Source organism: Cicer arietinum, chromosome 7 (assembly GCF_000331145.2).
Source record: "Cicer arietinum cultivar CDC Frontier isolate Library 1 chromosome 7, Cicar.CDCFrontier_v2.0, whole genome shotgun sequence".
Taxonomy (NCBI): Eukaryota; Viridiplantae; Streptophyta; class Magnoliopsida; order Fabales; family Fabaceae; genus Cicer; species Cicer arietinum.
The window spans coordinates 10712229-10730820 of NC_021166.2; the positions used below are offsets into that span (position 1 = coordinate 10712229).

The window sequence follows — 18592 nt, forward strand, 5'->3', positions numbered from 1 at the left end:
TATAGGACACATGAATGATTTTTCAAAATTAGAGGGGTATATATATGTCATTTAAAGAGAATTCATGGGAGGTTAGGGCAATTTCTCATAAAAATAAGGACAATTACATTGCATTATTTATGATTTTTTTGATGTTCTTTACTTAGAAATGAGTCGTTAAATAAACTAGTGAAACATATAATCATACGTATATATTTGTCATTAATCAATTAGTCAAAATTAATTGTTTTTATATTTTGTAAATAAAATGATAATAATTACAATACACTAATAATTTTTTTTTTATCAATAGTCAATTTTTATTTATTATAATTTAACTATTTAACATTTCTTGAATTTTGCAGTGACTGAGTTTAAGGTCATTAATTACTCAACCATTAGAAAACTAACAATGCTAAATATTAGAGACTAAAACGAAAATATTTGCATTTTATCGATATTTAAACTAAATATCTTATTTTGCAAATATTAAAATAAAATATATTGCATTTTAGAGGGATTGATACTGATTGCATATTTAAGCCTTAATTATAAAGTATAAAATTAATTTTACAAATGTAAAAGTTAGTGTGGGACAAAAAATATTATTGAAGTATTTTTGTGAAAATTAATTTAAAGGCACAATGCTAATTATAATTAAAAAATAAAGATAATGCACTACAAACAAACGTAAAACAATTTACATTATTATTCAATCATAATTCGTTATTACAATAAATTGACAAGATTAATAGTTATAATTAAATGATTGTATAAAAATATTTTAAAATTATTTTACAATGTTTATATACAATTTTTTTGTCTATAAATAAAATGATATATTTACTATTAAAAACTTACATATAATTGTAAAGTCTCAAATTAATTTTTTTATTTTAAAAATATCAACATTTGTTAATTAAGTTATGATCTAAAGATGTCCTTTAATCTATTATAATTATTGAAAAAAATATGATATTGGTGTAAACAATCAACCCAAACAATTGAGTAGAAATTATTTTATATTATAAGATGATAAAATTAATAATTTCTATTGGTTATTAGTATAGAAATGATTTATATACAGCATACAATAATAGTCTCTTATAAATTATTTTTGCAATTGTAATTTTTAATTTTTAATAATACACATAAATATATACATTTTATAATTTTTATAATACGACATATCTTTATTTTATAGTATAAAAAAATGTACAAATTGGAAAAGGAATAGAATTAGATCAACAGGAGAAGAAGAAGGGGAAAGGTAGACTAGAGAAAAGGTACAGAGACGTAGAAATGCGTTGGCGTTAGGGGGTGGAGCCCACTAGCGGTTCAACGACATGCTGTGCCGGCTCAAGAACTCGTCCACAATCGGTCCATTACGCTTCTGGGAAATTTCTTCAAACTCTTTCAATCTTTATACCTTTCAACACGTCATGCTTCCTTCAACTACCGGTAATATTAATAACATTATTAATTCCCCTTTAAACTAACTCTTCCATTTCCGTACCGTAATCTCAACATTTTTGTTTCACTATCCTTTTTAACTCATTCAATTTAAATTTTACCAAACCGTTTCTATTTCCTTTCCTTTTTTGTTCAAAGCTTGATTAGGTTTCCGATCATCGCCGATCTTCTTCTGCTTCTCCTTTCGCGAATCGATCAACGGTTCTTCTTTAGGGTATTGCCTTCACCATGTCTATGTCGGATTCCGATTCCTCCTCCTCTTATGGCGGCGAATACAAAAGCCTCAAACAAGTTAGTCGCGAGCGTAAGTTCCTTTTCCTTCTATTGTTTTGATCATTATTGAACTTTATTGCTCTTATTTTCTTGCTCAGTGAATGTTCTGAACAGTGTTTGCTCATGGTTGGTTTTCGAATTCCAACTTATCTTTACTTTGTTCTTCACACATTAGTTCTGATCTCAATTCTCAGTGAACACAGATATATAATTTGTCTTTTGGCGCTTGTGATTTTTGTTTTGGAGTTTTATTAACTAAACTTCAAGGCACGTGAAGAGGTGAAAGTGAGTCATATTAGTGTTTCGAAATGCGAGCCTTGCCGGCTGAAGTATCTCTGTCGGCGGCTTTAAGGGGGAGCTAAGCAGAAATTTTAAGTAATGCTTATTGGAATCTTCTAGTTCATTCAGGATTGTAGGAGTTTGTAACATTGTGTATCTTCCCGTTTCTCGTTTTTGGGATAAAAATTGCTCTCTTTTTCATTTGTGGATGTTTTTCTTCACTTAAACGGCTAGAAATTATATGAGGTTAGTGCTAATCTGTTGGATAAGATGTTCTACCGTAATGAATGGAGAAATTATCTGAGGATATTGCGATGGATATGTTTCAGAATTAGACAGTGCGTGACTAGTGCATCTTGTTATAATACTTGTTTTATGCTGTTAAATATAGGAACCATTTGCAGATTGTATATTTGAGGAGTTTTACAATCCGTTTGAAACTCCAATTTTTCTGAAACCTTATTGACCGCATGGATCTGGATTCCCTTGCCTCAGTGTAATTAGAATTTTGACTATAGACTCCTTTGGGTTACACACTTGGAAGCACAATTCTGGTTACTAACTCTTTTGCCCACTTTCTTTATTCTTGCTAGTCTACTTCGAAAGTCCTGGTTCCCGCATGTGAACTTTTTTCATTTGGATTTCACAACTTAATATATTCAATGCTAAAAAGCTGCTTAGTAGGATCTGTTGCTTGAGTTTGGAGCACTTCTTTTTGCATTTTATTTTTCTTCATTTTGACATTCTAATACTTAATTGCTTAACCATGATCAATTGTTCTGATCTGTTAATCTCATTTAACTTCTGCCTTCTGAAATTTTCTTCAGGATTATTACATGAAATGCTCAGGTCAGCAAAAACAGGGGATTCGAAATCTACATGGAAGGTATAAGATGCCATTAATTGAATGATATCTGCCTCATTTATATGAACTTCACTAAAATACAAATGGATCCACCCTTCTGTCTTGGCTTCAGTTTATAGTTTCATTCTGGGAATCTTCACATAACTTTTTTTTCCCGTTTTTCATTGGTCATAGGACAGATGTACAAATCTTTTCGAATTTTGTATTTTTCAGCAGAATAGCCAGTTGGTTGAATCACATGTCTGAAATGTGTTATTTATTCTTAGATCTAGGGCTGCCATGTGCTACATGTTTTACCTTTTAAGCAGTCAGCAACTGAACATAATTCCAAATGGGATGATTGTGGAAATTTTATCATTTTTCCTCTATATATCTGTACTTATATAAACTATTAAGCCGACACAGTATGTTGCATACAATTTCTGACTTCATAAATACACATTCTCGCAAAAGTGGTAATGGACGCAAGCCTGAGAAAACTGATGAAAACGCGGCATTAGTGTGCGAGTGAGTGAGAGAAATAGAGAGTCATTGAGTTTGGAGACAAGTGTCAGCTTTGTAAGGAGATTACTCATATTAACCTTTGTGAATCTTAAATAGTTTCAGAAGTATAATATGCCATTGTGTAGTTTATGTGGACGAGCTCTTTATTTTCTTCTTTGCTGCTACATAGTAAAAAAAATACCTTTTTGGGGATTATCTATAGTGTCGTGCTCATGTATGGTATTCTACGACCATATAGCCTAGAGTTCAATCCTTGTTACATAAGAGTGGACATGTGCATTATCGATGCTTCAAGTCCAGAGGGGTCTTGTGTGAGGGGGTATAAAAACCATTCACAAGCCTTCACTTAACAACTTAGGTTTTGCAATTTCTCGGTTCTTGATAACGAGGACACTTTTTACTTGTACTCAACACACACATAAATCCATTACTTTTTCAAGAAACTGCTTAATTTTGAAAACTATTGAAGGCTTTGTTAGAATATATTAAATATCGCAAAATATTTTTGATATTATATTAGAGTATTTTAGTTTATCTCCTAGGATCTGTTTCTTATCATAGAGTATCAGAGTATTTTCTAGGGGGATTAGTTTTTATATTACTTACTATCATGATTTGTTTTCTGATTTCCTTATTTATTTATGATTAGTTGTCTTGTATCTCTAAAATAGGGGTTAGTGTTTAGTCATTATCAAGTTAGTATCAAGTCATTAGCAAGAATATTACACCATTATCATATTCAAAGTCCTTATTATTTTTCTTCTCCTTCTTTTATCTACAAGTCATAACTTCAAGCTTACCATCTCGTCTTGGTTCATGCCTGCAGGTACTAATAATGGACAGATTTACTGTAAAGATAATGTCTCATTCTTGCAAGATGGCGGATATCACTGATGAAGGTGTTTCATGTAAGAATCATAGAATGGATTTTTGAGTAGTTGTTTTTCTTCTATCTACAGCCAGTAAAAGACTTCCCATTATTATTCATTGATTTGGGTTTTATGCCATGCTTGTTGACTTCTTCTCATATATTCAAAAGTAAGCGGAGCTTATTTATACTCCAAAGATTGCAATCTGAATATACGCAGTTCAAGATATTTAATGCTCATTAAGTGTTGATAATTATTGTGTCTAAAGTTGTTTAAAAATAAACAAAGGTGAAATATGCACCCTCCTTTTGCCTTCCCTTGACAAGACTAATAATTTAAAATATAAAATCTACAAAAGAAAAAAGCTGTTAATAATGTAAAACCTTTTTTCTGTTGATTTGTTCTAGCTTGACACAGCTGAAGGATTTTGAGTGTAGTAGTTATGGTGAGATAGGCAGTGAAGTTGTCAGTATACATTCTTGCATCTTTCTTGAGAAAAAGAATAGAATTACAAGTCACAAATGAAGGAATGTGATTTTATTTTCTTCTGTTTAACTGTGCTTACTATCAAATCCTTCTAATATAAGACGCTTGGACTGTTGGAAAATTTTGGCTTCTCACCAATAAAGCAACATGGTGTTATAAAGTTCCCGCCATGGTGGGGTCCAGAGAAGAGTTGGAAGCAGTATGTCTATTATAAGCAGTCTTACTTTGCATTTGTAAGAGGGTGATTTTGACTCGAATCCATGACCATCTAGTCACATGGTGTCAACTCTTACTATAGCTCGAAGGCTATGCTTCTGATTTCTCACTTACTAATTGCTTATATTGATATTCATAACTTAAAAGTCTTTGATTGATTGAACTTGGACTAATAATAATCAGTTCATCATTGTTTTCAAGTGGCAATCAATTGAACTATGATTCTTGAGGACTGATTTATGTGTTTTATAAACTGTATTTTTTGAAATTCATTGGAAGGGGGCCTTGGTGCAACAGTTGGAGTTGTTGCCGTGTGCCTTAAATTCACAGGCTAAACTCATGGCAGCAGCCTTTGTAAATGTGAAGTAAGACTGTTTATAATAGACCCACAATGGATGTGAGCCTTCCCTGGACCCTGCATGGAAGGAGCTTTGTGGCACTAGGTTGCTAAGTTTGGTATTATTAGTTTGAAAGTAACGGTAATGGAAGATGTACATAAAATGGAGAGGAAACAAATGGAATCTGAAAAGATTTTCCATCTATATGTTTAGATGATTAACTTTAACCAGACAAAAAAGGAGAAATTAAAGGATTGTAATTGGTTAATTGGCAAGCATCTATACAATCCTTGTAAAGTGGAATTAACATTTTAGTGTAAAACAAAGCAAGGCCATTCCTCTCCATTATATCACAAAAACTTGGAGGGCCTCTCTTCCATTGCCTATGATATATTTTTCATCTTCCAAAGAAGGGGAGTATTTCTTCCCAGCCTTTCTTACGTCTGCAATTAGCTGCCAGCTTATTTTAAGATTTGATGCTAGTTTTTAGCCTTTATTATAAGTTCAATATAACTTTGATCGTTCTCATATTTGTTGAAGTTATATTTTTTAAACCACACATCCTTGTTAAAGCATAAGTTTTAATATTGGATCATTAAATATTAAAAAGCTTTTTAAACTATTAAATACTGGATTTAGTTATTATGAGTACAGAAGAAAATTATTCATGAAACACCTGTAGTTTGCACAACTAGTTCTATTACTTGTATGGTATGAGATTCTCTTTTTCTTTTTGCAGTGGTTGAAGACATATACAAGCGAAGGCAGCCATTACCCACCATGGACGCTATATACTTCATCCAGCCAACCAGAGAGAAGTACATTTACTCTCTTATGTTTGTGGCATATTTAATCAATTACGTTAAATTAACTTGAGAATGCTCATCGACTGTAAAGGCAGTAATATGTGCTGATTTTATGGCAGTCTGTCATGGTTTCTTTAGCTTGATTTCTATTAGTTATACATGATTGAACTTGCCTGTGCTGAAGAGTATTGCTTGGCAGCTAAAGTACTTTTGGTGAGATAGACTGAGAGTGTTGATGCTGGTAAGGACTTGGGTATTATGAGGTGCCTAAGTTCCACATTGAGTAGTATGAGATGCTCAATGGAGTATTCTCTCAGTGCTTACTTAACAAATGGTATCAGAGCTAGTTAAAGTGTCTCGGAAAGGGTTATATACGGAGGGGTTGACTGGAAAGACCGAGAGAAGCATCATAGAGTGCATTCGTTAATACATTGCCTCTAAGGGGCAATGCTATGTTAGGGACTTGGGCAGTACGGGGGGTGCCTAAGTCCCACATAGAGTAGTACATGATGCTCAGTAGAGGATTTAAGTGACTTGGTTCTTCCCACATAAGCATGGACACCTCTGGGATTAGGCGTGCCACCGTGTTCTACAACTCAGACAAATGTCCATGAGGTTAAAGATGTGTCAAAGTAATGACGATCAAGGAGGGGTTAAAGACATTAAATTGGATTACATCCTGTTTAGCTTTTTGGTAGTAGATGGATGAATTAAGTGAAAAATTATCATATCTTGTTTTAGATTTCTTTTGTAATGAAACAAACGAGCAACTTAGATGTACATATATATATTTTGATCCTTAATTTAGATCTTTTATAAATAATGTTCATATCTTATTTACTATAATATAATAAATATGTGTATCAATGTCGGTGTCTTATGTTTTGACATTAGTAGTGTCGATGTGTTCGTGTCTGTGTTGGAGTTTGTGCTTCATAGGTTCGTTACCCTTGCTAGCTGACTTTTAAGGGAGGGTTCTCCAAATGTTTTGGTACTAGTCCTTATCAGATGCTGACCAATTAAATAAAAAGAAAAAAATTGTATTTTTTTCACTTTTCAGTTTTATCATCATTCATTCGGAACTGTTCAAATAATTTACTTTCATCTTTCGTACTCTTCCTTTACTTATGTTTGGATGTATCATTTAGATCAAATAAAGAACAACTATTTTGTTAGTTGGTTAATCCATTAGTTTGTGACTTAGTTAGTTAAGATGGATTAGAAGAGCGTTGGTTAGATAAATAAGGGAAAATAAGGTTCGGGGGATCCATTCCACTATATTGGATAGTTTGTAGGTGAAAGGATATTTAATTTGTGAAAGGAAATCCTTGAAGAGAATCCAAATGTTGTTTTCCCCTCAATTTTTAATAACTTGCTGTATTATTTTGTTTCGTTCTATCTTTTTTATTTATTTCAGTTTCCCTGGGATCCTACTTCCTTGTTTGGTATGTATATTATGAAGTTATTTGTAAAGTTTGTTAACAATGTCTTTAAACATGCAGTTTATAAATCGCTCTAGGAAATTGGGATTTTAACTGTTACTAATAGTTTCTGCAATAAATTTGCCTTTTTATTTTATCTTTTAGAACATCTCCAGTGACATATTTTTAAGCAATCCCAATATGATTGCATAATCACCGTTAATTGGCCCCCACTATGCCACGTCATTCTTAAAAAGTTCACTTTCTCCCATTAATTTTATCTCTTGTTAATGTTTGCACATCTTTATAATGATTTCAGCTGAGATTGAGGGTGAGAAAATTGTTTTAAAAATCATAAGCAACTCTGTTTTAGGGTTGCTTAATAAGACACATTGTTTGAATTTAGACAATCACAATTGCTACGTATGACAGCTCCAATGGCAAAAAATATAAGCAACGTGAACTGAAGATAAGCAAGGCAATAAGGAACTAGCAATGGAGATGCTCTTATGCATCTTATCTTTTGTTTAATCTCCTTCTTTATGTTTATTCTTTAATATATAAATATACTCTTTTTCTGATCTGCAAAATGTTTCAACACTCTCTCTATCACTCTGTCTCTCTCTCTCTATCCTAATAATGCATATATCATGTAAATTGTCATATTTCGAAGAATTTAATTTATATGCACTGTCATTGTAAATATTCTTTACACTGCTAATCAATCACAACCGTTAGATCATTAATAATATTTGACTTTTACCATAACTATTTATAAAATCACCCAAATGATTAGTCAGAACCATAACTATTTATAAAATCACCCAAATGATTGGTCACGATTTTCTGACTGTGTAAAACTTTACACTGACATTGCATAGAAATTAAACTCTATTTCGAATATTATTAACTTGTGTCTGTAAGATAGTTTCATTTAGCAGCATTGAAAATGTTTTTAGTCGACCTATGCTACAGGATTTAATAGAATTGCTTCTTATTGATTTTCCCTCTTCTTTTTTGTTGGCAGTATAATAATGTTTTTGTCAGACATGTCTGGAAGGAAACCCTTATACAGGAAGTATGTGTTCTTTATATTATATCTCTTTTTTTGCAATTTCATCTTTACTCCCACTTATTGGTTTTCAAGCCCGTTATACTCTATGTTCTTGTAGGGCATTTGTTTTCTTTAGTTCACCCATTGCCAGAGAATTGGTGATGGAGATTAAGAAAGATTCATTGGTTTTGCCTCGCATAGGTGCTTTAAGAGAGGTGAATTTTTGTTTGTTATGTTTTAAAAAATATATATTTTGGAACTATATTTTAAATTGAATTTTCCTTAGAAACAATTTCATATTTTGCTTATTGGATTTTTTTCTTTTCACTCTGCACTACAGATGAATTTAGAATATTTTGCCATCGACAGTCAGGTATGTGGTATGTGGTTGTACTTCATTTCTCTTGCCTTCCACTCTATGCATATCTTTGATCACATGTGATTACTTTTCTTCCCTTTCATTAGTTAATCGTCGGTATTAATTGTTTTCAAAACTTATTACATGTGTGCTTTGTCCATTTCCACATATACGTTGTACATGGCCATTAATGCAGGTCAAGATATGGATCACGATTCATGATGTTATTTCAGTTACACTAACTTATTAGAATGTATTGGCTGTTGAAGAAAACCTTCTCCAGATATATATACATAGCTTGTTCTTCAGATTCAAATTCCAGAATATTGAATAAATTGAACAAACAAGTATGCCTCTGTCTGGATTTGGAAAATTAGAGGCTTGTCGTGGACTTACAATGAAGTATTTCCGTAGAAGTAAAAAAGAACCATGGAATATGTGGATTAAACATCTGATGGTCTGTGCAAATGGAATGGGCAATTTTAATCATTCTTGTATATTGTTTTAACAACATCTTTTGAGCTCAAAACTCATGAAATCTGCTTGTTGGAATTGTTTCTCTTGAGGCAAATTTATCAACCTTTAAATGTGCTCATTAGCATGTCTTTTTTAGTGTATAATCTCATTCTTATAATCATCCCATTATTTGGTGTCCTCATTTTTGTGGTCTGTTATTTTTGTTTTGTTATTGCAGGGTTTCATTACAAATAACGAGAGAGCTTTAGAGGAGCTATTTGGGGATGAAGACAATCACAGTAAAGCTGTTGCCTGTTTGAGTGTGATGGCTACTCGGATTGCTACAGTTTTTGCTTCATTAAGAGTATGTAGTCAATGCTCTTTGACTCTTTTCTGTAGGAATCTGAGAATTATAACAATGTCCTATAATTTTTCAAACATGTTTATGTTCTGAATCATGTAAGTATTTCTCTAGGAATTTCCTTCTGTTCGCTTTCGTGCTGCCAGGTCACTAGATGCAAACACAATGACTACTTTCCATGATCTTATTCCTACAAAGCTTGCTGCTGGTGTTTGGGACTGTCTTATGAAATATAAAAAAAGTATTCCTAATTTTCCTCAGACTGAAACATGCGAGTTTCTTATCATCGATAGAACTATTGACCAGGTTTCTTATCTCCATTTGTGTCTCATGGGCTTGTTGAGTTATTTCAATAGACTGTGTCTTATTGCTTACAATCAGAATTCTATTCTGGATGTTATAGATTGCTCCTGTGATACACGAATGGACTTACGATGCCATGTGTCATGATTTGTTGAATATGGAGGGAAATAAATATGTTCATGAGGTACTATACAATTTCTCTTTTTTCCCTCCCTACGTTGTGTCTGTCTGCTTACCTGATATTAACACAAATATACCGTTCTCCAGGTTCCTGGCAAGAATGGTGGACAACCTGAGAGAAAAGATGTTCTGTTAGAAGATCATGATCCGATATGGCTTGAACTTCGCCATGCACATATTGCCGATGTATGTTCTGGTTTTTCTATTTAGTATTTATTTTTTAGACTTTAGAACTTACTATCTAGAGTCATCTACTTTTTATTAGTTTTTTATTTGTTGACAAAGTCTACTTTTTATTTGTTAAGCAATCTGAATGCCTAATGATTTTGATGGCCTTGCCAGGCTAGTGAACGGTTGCATGAGAAGATGACCAACTTCATTTCAAAGAACAAAGCTGCACAAATCCAGCATGGTTCGAGGTGAGTCATAATTTTATGGAAGTTTTTCATCAATGAGATTGTTATCTGACAGGATTTTGATTCTGAACCCACTTTAGTAAATGATTTAATCAATATTGAAAATAACATTATTGCCTATTTCGTAAAACTTTTATGACTTGAAAAATCCTGAAAGCTTTTTAGGTTATGATGCTCATTATTGTCATTTATGATTGCCATAATGAATCATTTGGAGAGAGGAAAACTCAAAGTTGAAAAGTAATTCGATAAATAGCACTTAATTAAGTGCAACAGACTATTAGAGTTATTTTTGCTAGTCTGTAATTCTTTTCTCTAAGAAATGTGTGTACTGTTTAACATTTTTCTTTATTTTAAACTGTCAAAAAGCTTTAAGTTCTTGGGGAAATGTACAAGATTGGTTTTATATCTATCAATGTACCTCGACTTGAAGTGTGGGAACATACAGAACCAATATCTTATATTGAGATTCAACTTTTATTTAGAAGACTTGGAAGTGTGGATAACATACAGAACCAAAATCTTGTATTGAGATTCAACTTTTATTTAGAAGAATGGGGACGGCAGGATTGAACTCTTAATCACTTGGTCACAGAGGTTCTGATCCCATGACAAGGACCGGTTCTCCTAAAAAGCTAAAATTGTTTCATGAAGGCACAAGATTGGTCATATATGTCTAACAAATATCTGTTGTAAAATGCACATATTTTCTTGATGGGAAAAAAAATCTGAGGCATGCATATTTTATTATTAAAATAGTTTGGCCTTTTTAAAATTTAAGCCTAGATAGGTAATTGTTGGAAAAATTCATTCATTCATCTTTTTAATGCCATCAACTCCACTCAACTTTGTGTTCCATTTATAGGGGTGGTGGTGAAATGTCAACAAGGGACTTACAAAAGATGGTTCAAGCACTTCCACAATATAGTGAACAAATTGACAAGCTCTCCCTCCATGTAGAGGTTAGTTCTTGTATGATGCAATCTGGATACTCAGAAAAATAATGAAATTTTTGATATGGAAAAAAATGTTGTATTTTCAATTGGAAGCAGACCTCTCACTGTAGTTGAGCAATGTTTTAGATAAAAAGGAAAGCGAAAGATGAAAGGATTTTGATTATTAACATGGTTTGATATGGTTTATGATCATGATTTTACACTAAAAGGTTATACACTGTATTTTAGTTCCAACTAATTATGTAGTTTATTAATTCCACTTCCACCTGTATTTTAGATTCCTTATTGCCACCTCCTTTTAAAAGGAAAAAATGGAAGGTGACAGAGTAATTGTCCCAGTTGCTTTCTTTGAGGGGGAATATTTTTTTGACAATAAAGAAAGGGGAGAAACACCCTTCATTCCCCCAAGACTTATTATAGCATCAGCTACTTCGTTACTTTAGAAGTTATAGCAATTCTTCATTAGAAAATTGTAATCAAATTAGCATATGCTTTTGAAGTACTGTGTCTCACATCAATGCCTGTGTATCCTTTGCTTAGAGACCAACAAAACCGTTATCCTGCATAACGTTGTCGCTTTTACCATGATTGTAGCTAGTGTATGGCAGAATAAACAAATTTTTGTACTTATGTTTATTACATATTGCAAAAGTTCTTTGTTAAGAAGTTGGTTGATGTTAGGGTTTTAGTAAGTTAGTTAACTTTATTACGATAATGGTGCTGATTATTTATGATCATCGGCTTCGTGTACATTAATGGTGAACTTCTCTGTTTAGATTGCAGGAAAAGTTAACAGAATCATTAGAGAGTCAGGTCTTCGGGAACTTGGGCAGCTGGAGCAAGATCTTGTTTTTGGAGATGCAGGAATGAAAGATGTAATCAAGTTTCTGACTACAAAAGAAGTAAGTAATTCTGAGATGGGAAATCAAAAGGGTGTACCTTACACCTAATTAGTACTTAGTGTGTGAAATAAGAGAAATCTTCTGATAATTGATTACATGAATGGGTTGTGAAATTACAACAACTACTTTTGTATTTTCATTAGTTAAAATTCATTCTCATTTTTTATGCAGGATACATCTCGTGAAAACAAGTTGCGCTTGTTAATGATTCTGGCAGCCATATACCCTGAGAAATTTGAGGGTGAAAAGGGTCTGAATTTGATGAAGGTGTAGTTTCTTTTGGCCTGTGCCGACTAAATTATAACTTACAGTTAATTACTTCATTTAATAAGATTAAATATACTGTTATTCCATTTCGTAACACCCATAAGGGTGCTATGCAATATTTTAAAGCTTTCGAATGTCTTTCAGGTGGCGAAATTGACAGATGATGATGCAATTGCTATAAATAATTTGAGAATGCTTGCGGGAGAACCTGATGCCAAAAAAATTTCAACCAGTGGCTTTGCTCTTAAGTTTGATATGCACAAGGTAGAGATAATATAGTTTAAATATATGAATTTTCAGTGTAACATTATATGTGAAAAGTATTTCTCATAAATGACCAGAAAAAGCGCGCTGTAAGAAAAAATCGTGCAGAAGAAGAAGAGACATGGCAGCTATCACGATTTTATCCCATAATTGAGGTACCAATCAAGTTAACACAATTTTCCCACATGAAATATGTATTAATTTTATGAAAATTTAATGGGGAGGATAGAATGGGTAAGGCTACTGTTCAAAACTTTTCTTCTCTCTTATTTTATTCCATAATAGATAAGCTTATGATTTTTTTTATTGTCTAAAGAACCAGAAGTAAGTTGTTTGAAGATTCCAACTACAATTCATGTTGTAAATATGCTTGGATTAACATGCATGCTTGATTGGTAATTTGGCAATTTAATATTTACATGTATGTCAGATTGGTCAATATATATACACATACATATCCAAACGTGTAAATACTAATATATCACTCAAAATTGTTCTGAAATACATAAAATAAGATAAAGAAGAAAATTAAAGTAAACCAAATATTGCACAGTAAAACACAATACAGTATGTACATCCTAGGATCATAGAAAAGCAGAGCAGACAAATGAGATCGGTAGGACTAGTGAGAGTGGTAGTGTATGTACTCTGCAGTATCATTTACTCATTGTAATATTCCAACGATTTGACTGGTTGCTTATAAAGCTTTTAGAGGCTCATATGATGATTTGATGGTATTCATCACTAGGAACTGATTGAAAAAGTTAGCAAAAATGAACTGTCAAAGGAAGACTATCCATGTCTAAATGATCCAAGCCCATCATTCCATGGTACACCATATGCTGGACCCATAATTCAAAATCCTCCTGCTCATTCCATTAGATCAAGGCGAACACCAACTTGGGCACGACCTCGAGGCTCTGATGATGGATATTCAAGGTTTTACTTTCTTTCCCTCCCGATACGAGTCATTCTAAATATGATAATTGCTTCTAGTGAGATCAGTTTATATTTTTCACTTTATTAATGAATCCTGTTCTCTTCCCTCTTCGCCACCATCTTATTGTTCTTCCTAACTTCTTAGTTGTGTTACATGCATAAGCTTGCTATTATGTAGATAGTTTTTAGACAAGTATCTTTTGAAATTGTCAGACTAGGACCTGCCATTGCCAAACCTTCTCACATTTAGTTTTCATTTTGGATGCTGGCATGCAGCGATTCGGTGCTTAAACATTCATCCAGTGATTTCAAGAAGATGGGGCAAAGAATATTTATATTCATTGTTGGTGGAGCCACTAGATCTGAGGTTTGATTAGTGTTTTGATAAAGAGATTATCATATTTAGCCATTTTCCTTCCAGCTTTTCTAATCTGATACATTGTTTTGATCAACAGCTCAGGATTTGCCACAAGCTTACTGGTAAGCTGAAAAGGGAAGTAATTCTGGGCTCGTCAAGTATAGATGATCCTGCACAATTCATTACGGTATTGAAGTGTTTTCCTTTCTAAAGTCTAATTAGTTTCGTTGATTGCAAAATTCCATAACCATCCTTGCATACTATTTTCTTCCTTTGTAGAAATTGAAGATGCTAACAACGGCTCAGGAACTTTCATTGGATGACCTCCAGATATGATGTTAAGAACTTGTAAACTGGACGATGATCTTCTGCTTGTCAAATATATGTTGTAATCATATAGATTATTCATCTAAATACAACAAAATTCTTTGGACATTTGACCTGTGGTTCAGCTGGGTCACTGAATATCAATGTGCATATGCTAGGAATTCTTTACATTGATTGTAGACACTAAAGTTTCTGAAAAATATTCTGGTAAATGAGATTCAGTAAAATGATTGTAACGATAAAAAAGCACTGCTGACGCCCCCAAGCCCAAAACAAAAAATTGTGTTTATAATTTGTATTGAATAGATGGCATAGAATGAGCTGGGTACCAAATAATATGCGTTGATTTATTTTTAGTAAGTAGCACAATATCATGAATGCTTTGTATACTTATTTGTCGAAAAGTGTAGAGTTGAGTACGATATCTTTCTTTGTTGTTGATGTAAGACACCCTCACTTTCATTCCTGGATAACCATTTTATTTGGTTTTTATAAATGAGTTTGGATTTTACCATTGAACAATAAATCATTGTAATTGTTTTTGGGTCGAGTTACTGTATAAAAATATTTCACATGTTAATGCATATAAATTCATTAATTAAATAAATGATGTGATAACATATCATTAGGGGGGATTTTAGGGAAGGCCTAATAATGAACTAACGGATAATTTGTGTCAATTAATGTATCTATTTTTTTTGTTGATAAAATTGTTGTATCTCTAACTAGCAAAGGCTGATTCCTTTGCTAATTGATATCTATTTTAGAGGCGAAACTTTTTCAAAATTGAGCCATCGTGTGAAAAACTGTGATTTATGGATTCTCTAAATTCATTAAATTGAAAAGATTTTTCGTTTTGATTTGCTCAAACAAATACAAGAAATGAATAGAATAAGAGATGTAATTGTAATTTTAGAGAATCCATATTCTGAAAACACGAGCTAGAACTCTAAAAGGTTAAAAGGAACAATAATTAATTCTGACAATTTTGAGGGAGAAATCGTACCATAATCTAATCTTACATGAGTGCAATGGGCAAGGACCACATATAATTATAATTATATATAGATTATATCAAACAAAGACGTGTAAGGAAAACCATGTTGAGCCTGGGGCTGGTAAAAATAGTACATAAATAAAGAGCATAGACTTTTTGGAGTCGCGTTTAAGACAGATATAAATTTCTCAGCGGAAGGTACAATAAAATAATGTACCATACTGCCATGTGAAACAACAGTGCAACACAAATAGTTCAAACCGTATCTTTCTGTTCAAAAGGCTAGCATTTTTATTTTTAGGTTATAAATAAATGTCCAGTTTTTGACTATGAACGGAAATAACCTATTAAAAAGGGTTAAACACTAGGGTGGTCCATATTTCATCCATTGCTTTGGTCTTGAATAGGGAAGAACCATTTTCAGTTCACTCACAATTTAATTGAGACATCCAACTTTAAAGATGAGTAATTGTCCAATGACTTTTTGATGTAAAACATTTTTGCTATTCAATCCAGTCAAAAGCACTAACTTTGCATAGTCTACTTTGAATTCTCTGCCTAGAAAATAAATGAATTGTTTATATAGATCAACCATATAAGCCTCAATAATTGGCAAAAATTTCTCATCCCTTGTAACTTGAAAGGGTGATTTGATTAAACAAAACTTCAAATGTTATGTTTGATTCAAAAGTTGCTTATTGAATTGGACAAAACAAGGGACAAATCACCAAACAAAACTTAGAATTATGGTATTTCACTTAGTCGTAGGAATTTTTGTCTTTTAAGTATAAACCGTCTAAAATATATTTTTATGTTCTACTCAAATTATATTATCTCTCCTCTATTTTCATATATCATAAATAATGTTGAAATCAATTTTATATTATTTTATAGATAAATTACTATTTTAGTCTAAAAATATATGACGTTGTTATTTTAATTTATAACTCAATAAAAAAACTCAAGTTAATCATCAAATGTCAATTAGTTTAATCTCTTACATTGTATCATTCAAGGATTTTTATGACAATAAATTTTAACTTTTAGAGACTATTTTGATCATTCGACGATTAATTTAAGTTTTTGACTGAGTCAAAAATTAAAAAGACCACTCTCTACACTTTCAAAAACTAAAATAGTAGTTTACTCGTTATTTTATTTATATCATCCATTATTTGTAGAAAACAAAAAATTGACTAATTACTGAACGGTTTGTCATGTAATGTTTTAGTAGTTATCATTTTACAAATGAAAGTAAAAAAAAATAACACATCTTAATTTTAACTTAAGGTTGGCAAAAGTAGGGAATCCAAGTAACTAATTTTAACACGAACCTCAAATTTCACAATCTTTTCTTGCATGCAAAAATCAACTACATCAAATTAGCTAAGTTTTTTTAGCACTTGCTTAATTAGTCTTTTTAAGTTGACATGTGAAGAAAGTCCTTGAATGGCATCTTCAATTAGTACGTATTATTATGATGTCAAATATAAAAGGAAAAAGCATTTGATGGCGCTGCTTAATTTGTTGAGTGTTCCTAAATAATATTAAAAGAATTCAATAAGTAACTAGACATGAATAATTTGAAGTAGTGAAAGAGAAAGCAAACTGAAAAAGGGTGAGACAGAGTTTGAAACTTGGGATGTCATTAATTTTTGCGAAAATAACGAAACAAAAGCTGCATTGGAATCATTACTAAAAACATAAACAAAAGAGTAGTAGTACTGTAATAAAGAGAAGTGGATGAGTTTCTGGTCACGTGTGGGTACCCATCTTGAAGCATAAGTTGCAACGGTATTCATCTTTCTGTCATGCTCATACATCAATGCCTTAATGTGCTCTTCCATAACAGGGCTCAAGATAAGGACATACAAACCAAGTCTGCTACTATTATTTTTCCCAATTCTATTACTTACCACGCATTGATTTGCTGAAAGATAAAACATATGTCAAAATTATTTTTGTTGTACTATATTTAATCTAAACGTTAGATGTGTCATTAGACAAAAATTGTAATTTTTGTTTTTCACTAACCATATGACAGAAGCACATATACATATCATAAAATATTAAAAAAGTGTTAATCACAATATTTCAATTTCCTTCGATTTTGATAAAATAACTAATTCCATACTTATTTCAATTGAAGAGTATTTTAAAGATTAATATCATTAAATATAAATATCGTGAAAATAAAAAGTTTTATTTATTTAAAATAAGACAAAAAGTATACTAGTTTTTTTCTTCTTCTTTATATTTTATCTATCTATATATATATTAGAAAAGTGTTGATTTCCAACCAAATTTTATATTAATTATTCTTTTTACCTAACTACTCCACTAGATGTAATAATAATAATACAACTATTTTATCAACATGGTGTGTTTATAAGTAGTAAATATTTGACTCACATGCTTATTTTGCCAATCCCGTAAAAAAAACTATTTAATCAATCGTTTGATTTTTAACTATGCTTATGGAAAAATATATGTTGTAAATAATTTTTAAAAGATATATAATATTATTGACACTTAATACTAGATGGATAATATTTTAACTAAAACCAAGAGTAACACACACTCTTTTATTTTAACTAAAACCAAGAGTAACACACGCTCTTTCCCAAATTAAGTGTCATTTTTGTAAATAAAAAACATCTTAAAATTTTGATTTTTTATTTATTTTAATTTCTATAAAATAAAAATATATTTTTTAATTCTTACAAAATTATTCAACAATTATTTTTAATTTCTATTAAAAACGTATTTTATTGTCTTTTAACTTAAAAAAAAATTAAAATGATTTTTTGTAACATTATAAAAAAGATCATCCAATTTTTTTTAATTTTTTAACATTAAATGCATCAAATATGATTTTTTTAAATGTTAAAAATATCAAGATAACAACCATAAAAGCATGAATTATAAACTGAATTTTGAACTCA

The 18592-nt window shown here is 31.5% G+C and overlaps 1 protein-coding gene across 1 annotated transcript; it reads left to right on the forward strand.

Moving 5' to 3' along the window:
- The first annotated feature begins 1215 nt into the window (after positions 1-1215).
- LOC101498728 (SNARE-interacting protein KEULE-like) lies at positions 1216-15006 on the forward strand. The gene is made up of 22 exons (XM_004515708.4): positions 1216-1440; positions 1591-1756; positions 2832-2890; positions 4200-4281; positions 6022-6100; positions 8537-8587; positions 8682-8778; positions 8904-8936; positions 9616-9741; positions 9853-10044; positions 10142-10225; positions 10309-10407; positions 10564-10640; positions 11503-11599; positions 12370-12495; positions 12667-12762; positions 12907-13026; positions 13104-13181; positions 13775-13965; positions 14242-14332; positions 14421-14510; positions 14603-15006. The coding sequence occupies exons 2-22, from the start codon at positions 1681-1683 to the stop codon at positions 14657-14659; spliced, it is 2001 nt and encodes a 666-aa protein (XP_004515765.1). The 5' UTR covers positions 1216-1440; positions 1591-1680; the 3' UTR covers positions 14660-15006.
- The last annotated feature ends 3586 nt before the right edge of the window (positions 15007-18592 follow it).

Excerpts from the sequence above, each read along its gene's own strand:
- LOC101498728 (XM_004515708.4), top strand. The coding sequence starts at position 1,681 with ATGTCTATGTCGGATTCCGATTCCTCCTCCTCTTATGGCGGCGAATAC. Across the intron at positions 1,757-2,831 it reads CAAACAAGTTAGTCGCGAGC|GATTATTACATGAAATGCTC; the intron begins GTAAGTTCCTTT and ends AATTTTCTTCAG. Across the intron at positions 10,641-11,502 it reads CAAATCCAGCATGGTTCGAG|GGGTGGTGGTGAAATGTCAA; the intron begins GTGAGTCATAAT and ends TTCCATTTATAG.